A 16395-nucleotide genomic window follows, 5' to 3' on the forward strand; every position below is an offset into this window, starting at 1 on the left:
AAATTAAGGGAAACTTGGATCCAAAAGTAGCATCTTTGTCACCTGAGCTAAAGGAGATTCTCCATTAGATATAAACTGTAACACAACACTGATATTCTCCAGCAGGCTTCCAGCTGTTGGAGAGCAAGGCTATTCAAGTATGCAGGTGCTGGTATTATCCGTGGATATTTTTGCTAAAGTAAATCTGACAGAAATTTAGGACTATTTTTGGAAGCTAGCAGAAACAACCAGGGTCTGGTTCTCTTGCACCGTGTAGTTTTTTAAACCTGTGCAAAGTGGGCAAAAAACACTGTTGTTCTGATTTGGTAGCACTTTATACCCATTTTTCACAGTGCAAGGCAGTGGAGACTCTGACCTTCAGATGGTAATGTAGTAGCAATCCCATCCATGGATACTTAGCTCAGACTAGGACAAAAAGAGGCTGTCTCTCTAATCCAGGACCTACAAATCCAGGAAGAATTACCGGCACAGGGTCTATTTGTGCCTAGCAACCTCGATAAACATTCACCTGAGTTCTTTCTCCTTGCTGCCATTTGTCTTGAATTTCATGTGATTGTTCCATTTTCAGTATAAATCTAGCTTTCGGGACTATTAAGTCATTATACACAAATATAAACATCATACCACATACCTTTTCTATGCAATTCTGACTTGGAAGCGAAATTTCCATAAACCAGCCAATGTTTCAGCAATATTTGCTTTAGGGATTAAACAACTATATCACTGCCTCAAGTAAAAAATTATGATTAAAATTAGCACATGGGTGATATCACCCATCCAGGTGATGCCAGATTTCTCATGGTTCCACAAATATATAAATGCATCAGTAAGCAGTTATGCCATTCTATTAAAAATATGACCATTCGCAATGCATTTTTCTCTAAAATAGTGAACACACTAAATGATTATTTTTAATTTGTTACCTCATCAATAATTGTCTACTATAGCTGGTGTGTCATGAATGGCCTTATTTTCAGAAGTGTTAAGCAAATCAGTGGGAGCTCTGAGTGCTCAACATCTGTGAAAATTGGGCTATAAATTGTCTCTTGCTATATATTTGTAACAAAACCAAGCATGATGGAGCTGGTCCTGATCTTGGTTAGACCTCAAACCATTACTGTAAAACTACTAATAATAAACATAAACTATTTATTTCTTGACTGCCATTAAACTTCTATTTCCTTTTGGAAATCGCCTATTGACGAATCAGATATGGATTTAGTCTGGAAAAGAGAAGACTGTGGAGTCATGATAACAGTTTTCAAGTACACAAGGAGGAGAAAAAATGTTCTTCTTAACCTCTGAGGATAGGACAAGAAGCAAGGGGTTTAAATTGCAGCAAGGGAGGTTTAGTTTGGATATTAGGAAAAACTTCCTAACTGTCAGGGTGGTTAAGCATTGGAATAAATTGCCTAGGGAGGTTGTGGAATCTCCATCATTAGAAGTTTTTAATACCAGGTTAGACAAACACCTGCCAGGGATGGTCTAATACTTAGTCCTGCCATGAGTGCAGGGGACTGGACTAGATGACCTCTCGAGGTCCCTTCCAGTCCTATGATCCTATGATTTCTAAGAAAGGGGGAATTGAAGTGGGGTGGGAGAAGCTACCTTATTTGGAAAGGACACACAAAAACTTATACTTACTGTAAATTAGGAGTGTTATTTTACATATACTGTGGAGCACAATGAAGAAACAGCTGACCATTTTGGAGCCAGCAATATTATAATTAGTATTACTGTTAATTATTATTATTTATTCTTATTACAGAGTCACCTAGAGGTCACAAATGAGATTAGGACCCTATTGTGGTAGGCACTGTACACACACAGAGTAAGAGGCAGTGCCTGCCACAAAGATCTTACAAACTAAATAGACAAGGTGGGAGCCTGTGGGTTTTAGTGCTGAGCAGGAGAGGTTAGTGCTGGGCATTGGGATGCTGAGGAAGGGGGTTGGTGCTGCGTATGGAGTTTGTGGTGGTTGCTTTAAGGTAGTAGAGATGATGGAGGTTGGGGTTGGTGCTGGATTGTGATTAGGAGGATGGAGGGTTAGTGCTGAGCAGCTTGAATAACAGGATGGTGGATAGGGTGAGAAGTAGGTGGGGAGTCGATACTCAGTATGCAGGAGGAAATTGGTGTTAAGCAGCCTGAATGATGAGGTGGTGAGCAGCTGCCGGGACTGGAGATACTATGGTGTATGTGAGAAGGTGTTATGATAAAATATGGGAGTTAATGCTGGGGTAGCAGCAAGTTAAAGTAGTGTGGATTGGATGAATGGACTATAAGGGGGATAGAAAGCTGGCTAGATTGTCGGGCTCAACGGGTAGTGATCAACGGCTCGATGTCTCGTTGGCATCCGGTATCAAGCGGAGTGCCCCAGGGGTTAGTCCTGGGGCTGGTTTTGTTCAACTTCTTTATTAATGATCTGGATGATGGGATGAATTGCACCCTCAGCAAGTTCGCAGATGACACTAAACTGAGGGGAGAGGTAAATACACTGGAGGGTAGGGATAGGGTCCAGAGTGACCTAGAGTCTGGAGGACTGGGTCAAAAGAAATCTTATGAGGTTCGACAAGGACAAGTGCAGAGTCCTGCACTTAGGAAGGAAGAATCTCATGCACCGCTACAGGCTGGGGACCAACTGGCTAAGCAGCAGTTCTGCAGAAAAGGACTTGGAGATTACAGTGGACGAGAAGCTAGATATGAGTCAGCAGTGTGCTCTTGTTGCCAAGAAGGCTAACGGCATATTGGGCTGTATTAGTAAGAGCATTGCCAGCAGATCGAGAGAAATGATTATTCCCCTCTATTCGGCACTGGTGAGGCCACACCCGGAGTACTGTGTCCAGTTTTGGTCCCCCACTACAGAAGAGATGTGGACAAATTGGAGAGAGTCCAGTGGAGGGGAACGAAAATTATTAGGGGCCTGGGGCACATGACTTACAAGATGATGCTGAGGGAACTGGGGTTATTTAGTCTGCAGAAGGGAAGAGTGAAGGGGGATTTGATAGCAGCCTTCAACTACCTGAAAGGTGGTTCCAAAGGGGATGGAGCTAGGCTGTTCTCCGTGATAGCAGATGACAGAATGAGGAGTAATGGTCTCAAGTTGCAGTGGGGGAAGTCTAGGTTGGATATCAGGAAACATTATTTCCTCGGAGGGTGGTGAAGCACTGGAATGGGTTACCTAGGGAGGTGGTGGAATCTCCATCCTTAGGGGTTTTTAAGGCCCAGCTTGACAAAGCCTTGGCTGAGATGATTTAGTTGGGATTGGTCCTGCTTTGAGCAGGGGGTTGGACTAGATGACCTCCTGAGGTCTCTTCCAACCCTAATATTCTATGATTATATGTTTCTAAGAGGGCTGGATATACTGTTGTATGGGGGGATTACTTGCTGATATGGTGCAGGATTGGAGGTGTTTTTTTTTTTTGCGGGGGGGGGAGTTGGTATAGTTGGATGGAGATGCTTTGAAGGGGCTACAGGGGTGTGTGTGTGTGGGTGTATTAGTGTTGGAATGGGGTGTTGGAGATGCTGTTGTGTGTGTGTGTGAGATTGGAGGTGCAGTGATGGGTCAATGCGGGACTAGAGGATTGGAGGAGCTGAGGTGTGTATAGGGTGGTGGAAGTGCAGTGACAGGCGGGGTGAGTGTGGAGCTGGGGGGTTTAAGGTGTTGGGGTGGGGAGGTTGGAGGTGCTAGTGTTTGGGGTGGGGTTGGAAGTGCAGTGACAGGTAGGGGTCAGTGCGGGGCTGGAGGGTGGAAGGTGTTGGGGTGAGGAGGGAGGTTGGAAGTGCAGTGACAGGCGGGTTCAGTGCGGGGCTGGGGATGCACAAGGGGTGCAGGTGCTGGGGCTGCCTGGGGGTGGGGTTAGAGGTCAGGTGTCACTATGGGGGGGGGGCTTGGTGCTGGGGGGGTGAAGGTGCTGGGGGGCGGGGTTAGAATGGGGCGTCACTGTGGGGGGGCTTGGTGGTCGGGGGGAGGGGTTAGAATGGGGCGTCACTGTGGGGGTCTTGGTGGTCGGGGACGGGGTTAGAATGGGGCGTCACTGTGGGGGGGCTTGGTGGTCGGGGGGGCGGGGTTAGAATGGGGCGTCACTGTGGGGGGGCTTGGTGGTCGGGGGGCGGGGTTAGAATGGGGCGTCACTGTGGGGGGGCTTGGTGGTCGGGGGGGCGGGGTTAGAATGGGGCGTCACTGTGGGGGGGCTTGGTGGTCGGGGGGCGGGGTTAGAATGGGGCGTCACTGTGGGGGGGCTTGGTGGTCGGGGGGCGGGGTTAGAATGGGGCGTCTCTGTGGGGGGGCTTGGTGGTCGGGGGGCGGGGTTAGAATGGGGCGTCACTGTGGGGGGGCTTGGTGGTCGGGGGGGCGGGGTTAGAATGGGGTGTCACTGTGGGGGGACTTGGTGGTCGGGGGCGGGGTTAGAATGGGGTGTCACTCTGAGTGTGTGTGTGGAGGGCTGGGGGTGCTTTCGGCGGAGGGGGAGGGGGAGGGGGACGGGGTGGCGGTTGCACAGCAGGAGGGGCGGCGTGCGCTCCGCACCATGGAGACGGGCGCGCAGGATTCGCGTCAGGCCCGCGCCGCCGCGAGTCCTTGAGCCAGGCTCTGACAGAGTCTCTGGCGCGGCCGCCGCCGGGAGCGTGCGCGGGACCCGTGAGTAGTCGGGGTGCGGGGAGCCGCAGGGGCGGAGAGACGCGTCTGGGGCAGGCTTCCCGGTGCAGGGTGAGTAGGAGGGTTTCCTAACTGGCAGGAAGGAGCGGGAGGCTGCACGGGTAATAACGTGGGGGCCCAGGGCGAAGGGGGTACAGTGTTGGGGATGGCGCACGGGTGGGTGGGGCGGTACTAGTGTGGGGGTCCCAGGGCAGATGGCGGGCGGAGGTGGGGGGAGGGTGCAGAGGGATAGTGTGTGTTGGGGGGGGGGGGCGTTGCAGAGGTAGGTAGGAGTCGTGTGGCACAAGGGAATAGTGTGGGTGGGGGGGTTGCAGAGGAGGGTGGGGGCGGTGTGGCACAGGGGAATAGTGTGGGGGGCGGTGCAGAGGAGGGTGGGGGTCCTGTGGCACAGGGGAATAGTGTGGGGGGGGTTGCAGAGGTGGGTGGGGGCGGTGTGGCACAGGGGAATAGTGTGGGGGGGGGGTTGCAGAGGTGGGTGGGGGCGGTGTGGCACAGGGGAATAGTGTGGGGGGGGGTTGCAGAGGTGGGTGGGGGCGGTGTGGCACAGGGGAATAGTGTGGGGGGGGTTGCAGAGGTGGGTGGGGGCGGTGTGGCACAGGGGAATAGTGTGGGGGGGGTTGCAGAGGTGGGTGGGGGCGGTGTGGCACAGGGGAATAGTGTGGGGGGGGTTGCAGAGGTGGGTGGGGGCGGTGTGGCACAGGGGAATAGTGTGGGGGGGGTTGCAGAGGTGGGTGGGGGCGGTGTGGCACAGGGGAATAGCGTGGGTGGGGGCAGTGCAGAGATGGGTGGGGGCGGTGTGGCGCAAGGGACTAGCGTGGGTGGGGGCAGTGCAGAGATGGGTGGGGGCGGTGTGGCACAGGGGAATAGCGTGGGGGGGTTGCAGAGGCAGGGGAATAGCGTGGGGGGGTTGCAGAGGTGGGTGGGGGCGGTGTGGCGCAAGGGACTAGCGTGGGTGGGAGCGGTGTGGCGCAAGGGACTAGCGTGGGTGGGGGCGGTGTGGCGCAAGGGACTAGCGTGGGTGGGGTACGGGGGATAGTGTATCTAGTGGGTGTGGGGGATGTGTGCAGGGGGTAGAGGCATGGGGGTATAGTGTGGAGGGTGCAGGGGAAGATAGTGTGTGTTGGTGGGGGGGGTTGGTTATGGGTCACTTCTGTCTTTTCTGTAGGCCTGGAATAGGATAAAGCATTCACTGAGCTGCAGAGATTCAGGCTGTACTCTGAATTGGAAGATTGGAATTAGAGGCTGGGAGCCCTATTAAGATTGGTTTTTCTTTGCCTTCTCACGCACCTTTATGCTCACTCCCTTCCAGACCAATGGAGCCACAAACCTTTATTGCACCTTGCTGATTTTGTCATATCCGTTCCTCAGTTCCACGTGAGCTTCAGAGGACAGTGCAGTTTCATTGCCATTATGGTCTGCTCCTCCTCCAACATTGCCTCAGCGCAGTCCGCTTGGCAATATGCCCCTCTATTGCTCAGGGACATTCTACACCACATATTTGTGCTCAGTGTTTGTAGTTTTATTTTTAGCAGATCTTTTGTATTTTTACTCCATGCTGATTCACTTTAGATTGACATATTTATTGTAGCTGGTTTAGAGCATAAGCTGTTTAATGGGGTTTAGGTGCTGGAAGAATTTTTTTCTCTGTAGATTTATGTATGAAATTGCCATTGCTTCAATAGCTTTTTATTTCTAGTGTTTGTCTTCAAGTGATTGTGTATACACACAAATGTGACCAAGGTGACCGAGAAGTGAATTAGGGGACATATCTTTCTGAATATGTATGAGCATTGTATTTGTATTTATGGGTTACTTAGAGTATTAGTGTGTTTAAGACCCAGTAAAGCAAATAAAGGTCCTGAACCTGCAAAGATCTATTCACGTGTACCTTTTTGTACTCACAATGTGTAAAGTTAAGCCAAAGGGCCTAATCCTGTAAAATGCCAGAATTTAAAATTTTAATTTAAATTGAGAATTTTGTGCGTGGAGTGCTTGCAGGATGGATCCAGGGTTGACTGTTGTTTAGAATCATAGAAATGTAGGGTTTAAAGGGACCACCAGACTTCATCTAGTTCATTTCCCTATGCTGAGGCTGGTTGATTGCCTGGGATTAAATGAAGTAAAATTTTGGGTTAGTGATTTTAGTCTCTGCAAACATTTATATACCAGAATATGCCCATTGAGTTCAGTGGAGAGTACTCCTACAGGTATTTGCATGATCTGGGCTTTGAAATATTTCTCTGTGGTAATAAATGAAAGAATTAGCATCCTCTCTTAATACTGTATACATATTGAATATAAATTGATATTTTATGAAATATATCTCACAATTTGTAGTGAATACTACTACTTGATTTCAGAATGTCCGAGTTGTGCAAATGCTCATTGTAACACTCTCTTAATGCTTTTGACTTATTGGCTTATTAATCTTTCATGGAGTGATATGAACTAAATTTATTAGATTGATGATGAAATATTTTATTTAAAAAGGATTATCTTAATGCAGGCTTCTCCACATGCAATGTGGGCTTGTGTTGGATTTTTAATATTTTTTTTATTGCGTGCCAGTAATGAGTTTGGAATTATACATGCACATATAGCATGAACCTTGCCCCAAGGAGTTTTAAATCTGGTTTCAACACTTAGTCTACCTCAGACACATGCAATACACTGGCTGGTGGTGCAAGGAGAAAACATTTCTGAAAGACTTTATAGAAGAAAGATGTTCCCAGGAGACAATTTATAAAAGAGGAATGTTGTATAGTATAAGAGGAGTGTGAGTAACTTCTTGAGCAAAGGTATCCTTTCGGTCAGTACAAGGCAGTATGGGCAAGGTGTTAATAGGTCTCTTCATCTAGACATATTGAGTATGCTATTTTGTCCATTTACTGTGTTGGTACAGCTGCTTGTACCAAAACCTGAGAGAGTCAATCTGGAACTTTGCAGGATATGCATTGATACAGGAAACCAATTTATGATGAATTATTTAGAATTGTAAATTACCCTTCACAAAAATACGCATTTTGCCTTTTAGCCCATGGTCTTAAATTTGTCCTGTGTCATGGATGAGGCTGCTTTGTCCCTTGGAACAATAGATGTTTCCTATTTGGCCTCTTCAGCAGAATATGCTGTCACTAGATGTAAGCACTCCAGTGAAGAATGGGTAAGTAAAAATATGGATGTAAGTCCTTAAGATTTGCTTTATTTTTCCTTAAAGTATAAGATAGAATTTTCTTTTTTCTTTTCTTTTTTTCTTTTTCTTTTCATGAGGAGTGAGGATAAGAATGTTATCTCCTATGTACATTACACAATTTCTTCCAGTACTTGGCTTAGAAATTGGTGATGAACCAAGAGTATAATGCTGTTGCAGAGACCGGTATTGCTAGGCAGTAGAATGCCTTCATTTTGTCAGGCATAGAAAGAAATGGTGTTAACGTCCTTAGAGCCTCATGGTATATTTATTAATAGTTTTATATAGCTCTTGAAATGGTTTCTTAGAAGTGCTGGAGGGAGCTTGGTGGGCATTAATGGGGAGGCTTTTGTAGTTGTGCAGGCTGTTGTGGAAAAGGATTCAGGATTTGGAATATACAAAGTGGGCAGTGAACAGAGTAGGTTGGGAGGAGCATAAGGAGCAGCATGGGTGTAGGAGGAGATGATGTAGCAATGCAGGCAGGGTGGAATTGTGCAGTGCTCTAAAGATGAGAAGTTTGAACTTGGAACTTGATACGAAAGAAGAGTTGGAAACATGGTCAGAGTTGAGAGAAAGGATGTTGATTTTGGCAGCTGTGTGTTTTGGATCCAACTAGAGGTGGAGGAGATAGGAGGGAACAGGCTACAGTAAATGAGAAAAGATTATGAGAGTGGGGATAATGGCATGCACGAGATGGGAAGGAAGAGTTTTTGTAGAGAAAGTAGTAGCAGGTTTTAGCAAGGGCCTAAATGTGAGGGTTTTGACATAAAGGTTTTGAGCTTGGATGGTGACCGTTTGGTTGGTGGTATTGGTAATAGATGGGGCTGGTGAAGGGACAGCATTTTGGTGCTTATTTCGTTTCTGAAAAAAACTCTTTAGGGTAGGAACATTAGCCAATTCAGGCTATTACCTGTTGAACATTTCAATTTTTAATATGAATTTTTGCCTTGCTTTTGACTTTCTGGTTGTTTCTGAATGATGTGGTTTTCTAGTTGAGTATATGATAACCCACGTTTAGGATTTCTAACAGGTATGCTGCATTGAAGGTACTGGCTGCAATCTGCTTTGCTTCCTTTTCATGTGTCATTTTTAACATATATGGGCTTATTTTGTTTTCTCTCTTTTGGTTATATGGTTGCTCTTTATATCAATATTATAACAGATGACTTTGTAATTCCATTGAGTACAATGGTCCTGAACCAGCATCCACAGGCAAGTAATATTCCCATTGATTTCAGTGGGAATTATGCATGTTTAATTATGCATGCTACTGTAGTTAAGAATGGCATGGTTTGTTTTTCTAATTAATCAAATAAAAGAAAACTCCAGCTTTCTTGTTGCTGATTCCCTGTACTTGGGAATCTTTAAAAATCAGCCTGAGGAATTAGGCTTTCGTACAGTAGTTATTTTTGCTTATTACTTTTCATATGGCTGTTGAAACATAACCTATAAGGACTGTAAAATTGGTGAAGTTCTTATACATTCAGTCATCTTACAATTTTAAAATGACATTGTCCGGCAATGAATTAAAATTCAGATTTCCTTGATTACATTATGAACGACTCTAAATTATTAAAATGACATCTGAATTACTGTTCACTATACTTTGTTAACTTTTTACTCTTCTCTCATTTCTGAAAATGAAAATATACTGGTTAATTTCTCATCTGTTTCTAGTTAGCTTATGTCAATTTCATTTTCAGCTTTGCAGGCATCAGTACAATAATGCAGTGTTAGGGATGTAAATAGTGCAGCAGAATGTAGGGGTTTTTTTGGTATCAGTTGGAATTTTAGAAAAAAAATTACGGAAACATTTCTATTGGCCTTAGGTTTAAAAAAATAAGTTGGGCCTGGTAGTATCCCTAAAGTCTTTAAATTCTCAGTAGTGGATAATTGTCATTTTTGTGCTAGGGAGAGTGCAATTCGAGGCCTACTGTCTTCCGATCTGCGACTTTAAAATGGAAAGAGACACTACTGAGCAGAAAAAGGCCATTTGTGGGACGCTGTTGCTACATGTGTACTCCCCAAAGCCGGGTAAGAAGATTATGAACTGGATTATGTTTGACAATAAGAAGTTGAAATGTGATTACAGTGTATTGGAGTTTCAGTAGTTTCCTCACTTTCAGAATTAAGATCACAGTGTTGTTAATCTATACAGGGAGGTTGATTGTTACTTCTCTTTTGTTTGCTTGGTAGTTAAGATTACCTTTCCTAAAACATTGTCATAAAATTTGGAGGTGGAAAAGACCTTTTGTGATGTCTTGTCTGTCTGTCTTCCAGTGCAGAATTCCCTGCACTAAATTCTGTTTGAGAACTAGTGTTTGAATTTTGTGAAAAACTCATTTGCTGTGCAAGGTTATTTAAAATACATGTTACTGATGTAAATTTAATGCTCATGAAAGGTATTAATCTCCAAAAATGAAATCTTAACGTTCACTCTGAATCCATAGAATAACTACAGTCTGACCATTGGTCTTGAAAGCTTCTCGTATTCTCCAATATGTTTCACCACTGACTTGAAGGAACCACAAGTAGGTTTGAGAAGACAATTGAGTTTTCAGACCCAGACAATTCTTGGCTCGTCTGCTGAGCCTGGCGACAACAAGTGCCAGTTGTAGTAGTTTTTGTGGTGATTTGTCCCTTGGGAGCAGTATCAAGATGCTCAAGTAACAGATGATCTGCAAGATGACTTTAAAAAGTGTTTTGCCAAACTTTTAAACTATAGTGAATGAGCTTCCTTTGAAGGTGTGATTGTGTGAAATGGCACATTTTTACTTGTCAGATATGTACTCTCTTTCATTCAATTATATTTCATAGATTCACAGAGTTTAAGGCCAGAAGGGACCATTAGATTATCTGATTCTACTCTGACCTCCTCTGTGTTACAGGTCCCTAAATTTTACCCAGTTACCCCTGTAGTGAGGCCAGTAACTTGTGTTTGGCTATAGTAAGTATTTGTTGAGTTCAGTGACAAAAGAACACTTTTGCTTCTGTTAACTCCTGCCACCAGAGTAGGAATGGTCAATAACGACAAATGGATACAGGGGATAAAACCCCAAATGCGTTGTAAAGAACTATCCTTGGTAGGATATGGGGAACAATATAAGGACCTAGATAAATTGATTCCACCTCTTGTGTACACGTAAGGGTTTTGTGCCTCATATGCTTTTGTAACGCTTCTGTAACTTGCCATATCAAAAATATTTTTGGATTTTGTTTAGTCTGTGGAGCCAGTTTAGTTCTGAGAGTGAACTGATTTCTTTTCTGGCTCAAGCATCAAACTTGTTGTTGATGATCCATTTGTAGGGCCACTTAATCCCATTTTCTTTGAATTATGCCCTTAGTTATACCTGTGCTGCCCCACTAAAACTACTGCGGTTGCTTAGGTGTAAATGAGGGCAAAATTCAAGGACTCTGCCGGGGGGGGTTACATAGCCATGATCTCCTTAGTCATACCTAATGTGATGGAATACATATGGAACACCTCAGTGCTGTTTTTATAGTCCCTTTTCTGATGAGAATCTCAGTTTAAAGTTAAATTTGAAAAGGAAGGGGTAAATACTAGATCTGTTGACACAAATCCAGTGATTTTTTTTTTTGAGGTTGGCTTTTCATGCTACATATGATTTGAGGGGAATACCTGCAGCAGAGTGTTTTGTGTCCTTTGCAAATTGTATTGTAGCAATGCATTGAAAGGTGGCTGTGGTATCAGACACCCTTTTGTTAACCTCAGAGCATAATTGTACAATACACTTGTTGCTTAATGTTCTAGAAGGGAAATAAATAGATATTTTTATATTATCTTTTATAGCATTTTCATCAGTAGCTCTTGTGCTTTACAAAGGAGGTCAGTATCATTATCCCCATTTTATAGATGAGCATAGAGAGGTGAAATGACGTGGCATAGAGAGGTGAAATGACTTCTCCAACAGGCCATTGGCATAGCTGGAAAGAGAACCCAGGTATCCTGAGTCCCAGTCCAGTGCTCTATCCAAAAAGCAACATTGCCACCCAAATACAATAACACTCCCTTCCCTGGTGGTGTTCCTCATTGAGTTGTTTCCCATCCCTGTGTCAGCTACATTCATGAATCTTTCTCTGAACTCATAAATTGTTTGTCTGGGTTGGCAATACAACAACAACAAAAGGCAACTTGTTATCTGTGTGATGATTTGCTTTATTGGCATCTTCTGTTTAGGGTGGGAGGTGATAAGTGACTTGAGTGTGCTGTGAATCTCTTCTTGAATGAGTTCTCACTTCCCAGGACCTGAATGATTCATATACACGTATTTATTTTTACATAGCAAATCACAGGAATGCAGGTTTTGTACTTGTTACAGCAAATGTCTAGATTTGAGAGAGGATCACCTTCAGTTCGTGACTGTCAAAATGGGCTACAGTACTAACTATAAACCTTCTCATGCAGATGCTGTGCTTGAGCCAGAGGGTTTGACTGGGGTAAGGTTTATATGGTGTATCTCCTGCTTACACCAGGTGTGAATCTGACCTCAAGCTCCAGTCTGAAGCATCACTTCATTATTTGTCTTTGCACAAGTGCTCGTTTATGTAGTTTGCTCATAATACAATATTCTGGCTTTGTAGATGGACCCTGGGCCTAAACTCTGACTGTTTTTGAACAGCTCATGACCTGCATCTATCTTCTGGTATTCTATAACACCCATTGCTTTCCCATTTAAGTGATTAGACTGGTTAGACAAGTTTGGATTAAACTAACCTTTATTTTGTTTTTCTGTGGTTTTCACTGGCTGGCAGTGTTACCCATGCTAAAAAAGTGAGGGTTATTTCCCTTCTGTATAGGAACGTGCATTTACTTATACCCCCGCTCATTACGTATCCTGATCTTCATCCACTTCCAAGTGGGAGGCACTGTTGAGTTTTCTAGATGCAGTAAAGTATCATGGATGAACTGAATGGGCGCTAAATGTGGCCTGAGTAAAGGTCTGGGAGATAGGGCCTCCTGAGTTTAAATCCCAGCTCTGGTACTGGTTTATTTTGTACTCATCAACAAGTCACATAACACTTCTGCCTCTGTTTCTTTATCTTCATATTTGAAGAGGAAAAAGAATTTACGTTATTGTTAATGTGAAGAAACGACCATTTTTTTATAAGGAAAAAGTCTTCCAATTATTTCTTTTCTCTCATTTTGTTTTGGTAGGATAAACTTTTCAATGCTAGTATCCCTTCTTTGGGCCTACGCAATGTCATCTATATCAATGAAACGCACACAAGGTAAGTTAAACTATTTCCAGCATAATTAATGACATTTTCTTTGTCTTTCTAACTTACTGGATCTCTTGGCAGAGAAACCACCAAGAAAGATTTAACAACCTCATGAGGGCTAGAATGCTTTCTTGGTACGCTTGAATCTGTGCTGAATTTACAGCGGCAATAAAACCTATAGTCTGTCTTGGCACGCTGCTAACTACAGACAGTGTGTGCAAACTGCTTGTATATTTCAGAGCAGTCCCAAGGTTGTCTACTTACTTTGACTGCATATAAGGAGTGTGAAGATGGCACCTAGTCTGCATAAAGTAAAGCAGATTTCAATCGCCATTGACTTTAATGCATTGGGGTGTGAGTCACAATGTGCATGTCCCACAGATATTGATTTGAATGGGTAAGCATGTATCCCTGTATTAAAGATGAAAGCAGCAATAGATTAAAGATGAAAGTGGCCTCTGCATCCTTGGGTTGACTGTGTGACTGAAGGCTGCATTGTTGAATTTGTCAATTTGGCCCACAGCCTACACTTTGGCCACTGTTGGTATACATAGGATAATAGCAGTTATAGGTTGAGCCTGTCCTTCCATGATAGCAAAGTACAGCTCTTTGATATGTGTGTTTAAGGTATTTAACTGGATAATGCATTTTTGTGCTGTTTTTATAGTTTTGTCCTGGGGTAATAAATGAAAATGTTTCTGTGTTCTGCCTGCCTGCAAAGTTGATTCTCCTGATATCATAATTAACGTAAGATTCTGTAGTATTCATTGTAGATTCAGAACAAACAGAGACAGGCTAATAGACTGGAGGAAACGAGCCAAAATGTCTGAGTGAAAGAAAGACAGTGTTGTGTTGTACTTGAGAGAGAGGGAAGGCCTGGAGGTTAATACTGGAGATTACTGTCTATTGATTTAATTGATTATTTTTTGTGTGTGTCATCAGTGGTCTAGAATACTGAAAACCTTTTGAAATGCTGTTTAAAATAAAATAAAAAAAATAGGTCAAATCCTTGAACGGTCTTGATAGCTCATGGTTTTGTAAAATAGGAATGTAAAATCAGTTGATTCATCGAACCATTTTTCCTTAAACCACAAAATGTGCTTAACTCACAGTGCAGTTGTAGTGAACGTGTAAATGATTTTTTGAAGTTCCATATTTAATCTCTCAGTAACTTTCTTACCACATTTGCTCATTTTCAAAATTAAAAAAGTGATTTTTCTAACTGCTAGTGAACAGTGACTATATTCACGGATTTTAATGAATGCATATTTTGTTTGTAGTTTAGCCTACCACTTTAAGTTCCTTTGGAACTCTTGAATGAATACCATCCAGTAACAACTTATTTATTTATCATTTTGTTTCAGCCCCTCTTCCTTTTGACAGTGTAGCATTTCCCTTGAGTTTAGTATTGTACTGAAATGGAATTCTCAGCCAGTCTGATTCGAAGGGTGCTAGACAGTTATTGATTCCTAACTTCAGTTTTTTCCCGCAGTAAATCCTTGTGCTCTGATTGGTTGCAGATACCTAATTTACATAATATACAGTTTCTCACTATGTATACAGTATGCAATTTTCTCTGTCTGACAGCCATTTAGAGAGTAGAGATTTGCATGATTATTTATTTCTAAGCCTCATAGTGAATGTGCTAATATTTGACAGGCTTTTGTGATATTTCTATGCTGATCTGATGACTTACTCACAATAACCAAGCTGTTTGATAGCAACAAACGTCCCTTCTCAACTTTTCCCTTAAAATTAATTCGGATTGGGCATATGACTGGTCCAAAAATAATTGGTCAATTGACTGGTCGAATATTGTCAAATATTGTCAAATATTTTAAAGTGCTAATTTATTAGAACAGTAAGACAAAAGAGTAAGACTTTATGGTCTACAGTAGGCATAGCATTTTATTTATATATATAATATATATACACACGCGCGCTCACTCTATGCCTAATTTTTTAAAAAAAAAAGTTACTTGTTTCACATTTTTCGGAGTGAAAATAACTCAATGAAATGAAGTTCTAAAAAATTAAAGAATGGCTCCATGATGCAATCAGAAATGTAGGCTGCTGATCAGGGCATTCTTGGGTGAATATTTGACCATAGTGAAATATGTGGTCGGTTGACCATTTTGTCAAGCCTAATACGAATTTTTTTATAAAAACCTCTCAAAGAATTTTTTTTTTAGAAAGGAAAAGCAATGAAAATGCAGTTGCCAAACAACTGAGAAAAAGTGCTTTAAAATATTAAAAAAACCTTTAACCTATTTTCTTTTCTTCCTTGTCCACAGTTTAGCAAGGCTTTTATCTCCAAAATAACTGTTTGCAAATTCCTAGAATTGTTACAATGCAAACAGGCATATATGTGCATTAAAACAAAATATCTTTTTAATAATTATAGGAAGAGGTGGCAGGAACCCCTGTCTTTAGGTTGAGGATTGACACGTGACTCAGGCAGCTTTGAAAAATGTCAGCCTCGATCTTTTTATAAAAATGTTGACGAATGTTAGCTGGATTTATGCTGCTCACAGCAAGGTCACTGATTTGCTTAAAACTTGGCACTGGGTGAATTGTGTATTCTGACCTGGCAGACAGCCGAAATGTATGTAAGTTCTGAGATGTAACCAAGGAAAATACCGCAGATATGTTCTTTTGTGGCAATTTTTTTATGATTGAGCGAAAATGTTATGACACCAGCCTCCCATAAGTTTGTTGCTTCAGTTTGGGTTTCTTCCCACGTATCTTGTGATATATATCTGTTCTGTCTGTAACACTGTTAATTTTCTGATATAGTAGAAAATACAGAAGCTATGAGGTAGCTGTTCAAAGAATTTTACCTACTTTTGTAACCTTTTATTGGATGTATGTGAATTTTGACAATAAAATTATTCTTTTAAAAGCTGACAATGGGACACATTTTTGGGACACATTTTGATGATTATCTTTCTTATGATGTAGGTACAGAGGGTGGCTGGCAAGACGGCTCTGTTATGTTCTTTTTGTGCAAGAACGAGATGTGCATAAGAGTATGTTTGCCAACAATGTGACAGAAAATGTGTTGAACTGCAGCAGGTAAGATGTGCTAAATAAGCCAACATTGTTTTTTTTGTGTCTGTTTCCAATTTCATGCATAATATTACATTTAATCAAAGATTGTTACAGAATGACAACACAGCAAATTCTGAAAGCTAGAATATTTAGAATAATAGAAGGTACAGTGTCTGTATGACAGCTCATCCCTCAAATTTAAGCCACATAACTTTTGTATAGAATAGTTATGGGTGAGTGGGGTTTTTACACATCAGCC

At 42.6% G+C, this 16395-nt stretch overlaps 1 protein-coding gene across 1 annotated transcript in view; it reads left to right on the forward strand.

Moving 5' to 3' along the window:
• Window positions 1-4535: 4535 nt before the first annotated feature.
• GPAM (glycerol-3-phosphate acyltransferase, mitochondrial) overlaps window positions 4536-16395 on the forward strand; it is a 39996-nt gene continuing 28136 nt past the window's right edge. Inside the window, exons 1-5 of the mRNA XM_077823165.1 lie at window positions 4536-4636; window positions 7689-7817; window positions 9756-9878; window positions 13021-13094; window positions 16047-16160. Of these exons, the coding sequence (XP_077679291.1) occupies window positions 7692-7817; window positions 9756-9878; window positions 13021-13094; window positions 16047-16160 (437 nt within the window). The 5' untranslated portion in view covers window positions 4536-4636; window positions 7689-7691. The remainder of the gene's footprint in view (window positions 4637-7688; window positions 7818-9755; window positions 9879-13020; window positions 13095-16046; window positions 16161-16395) is intronic.

This window comes from Eretmochelys imbricata, chromosome 7, assembly GCF_965152235.1.
Source record: "Eretmochelys imbricata isolate rEreImb1 chromosome 7, rEreImb1.hap1, whole genome shotgun sequence".
Classification (NCBI taxonomy): domain Eukaryota; kingdom Metazoa; phylum Chordata; order Testudines; family Cheloniidae; genus Eretmochelys; species Eretmochelys imbricata.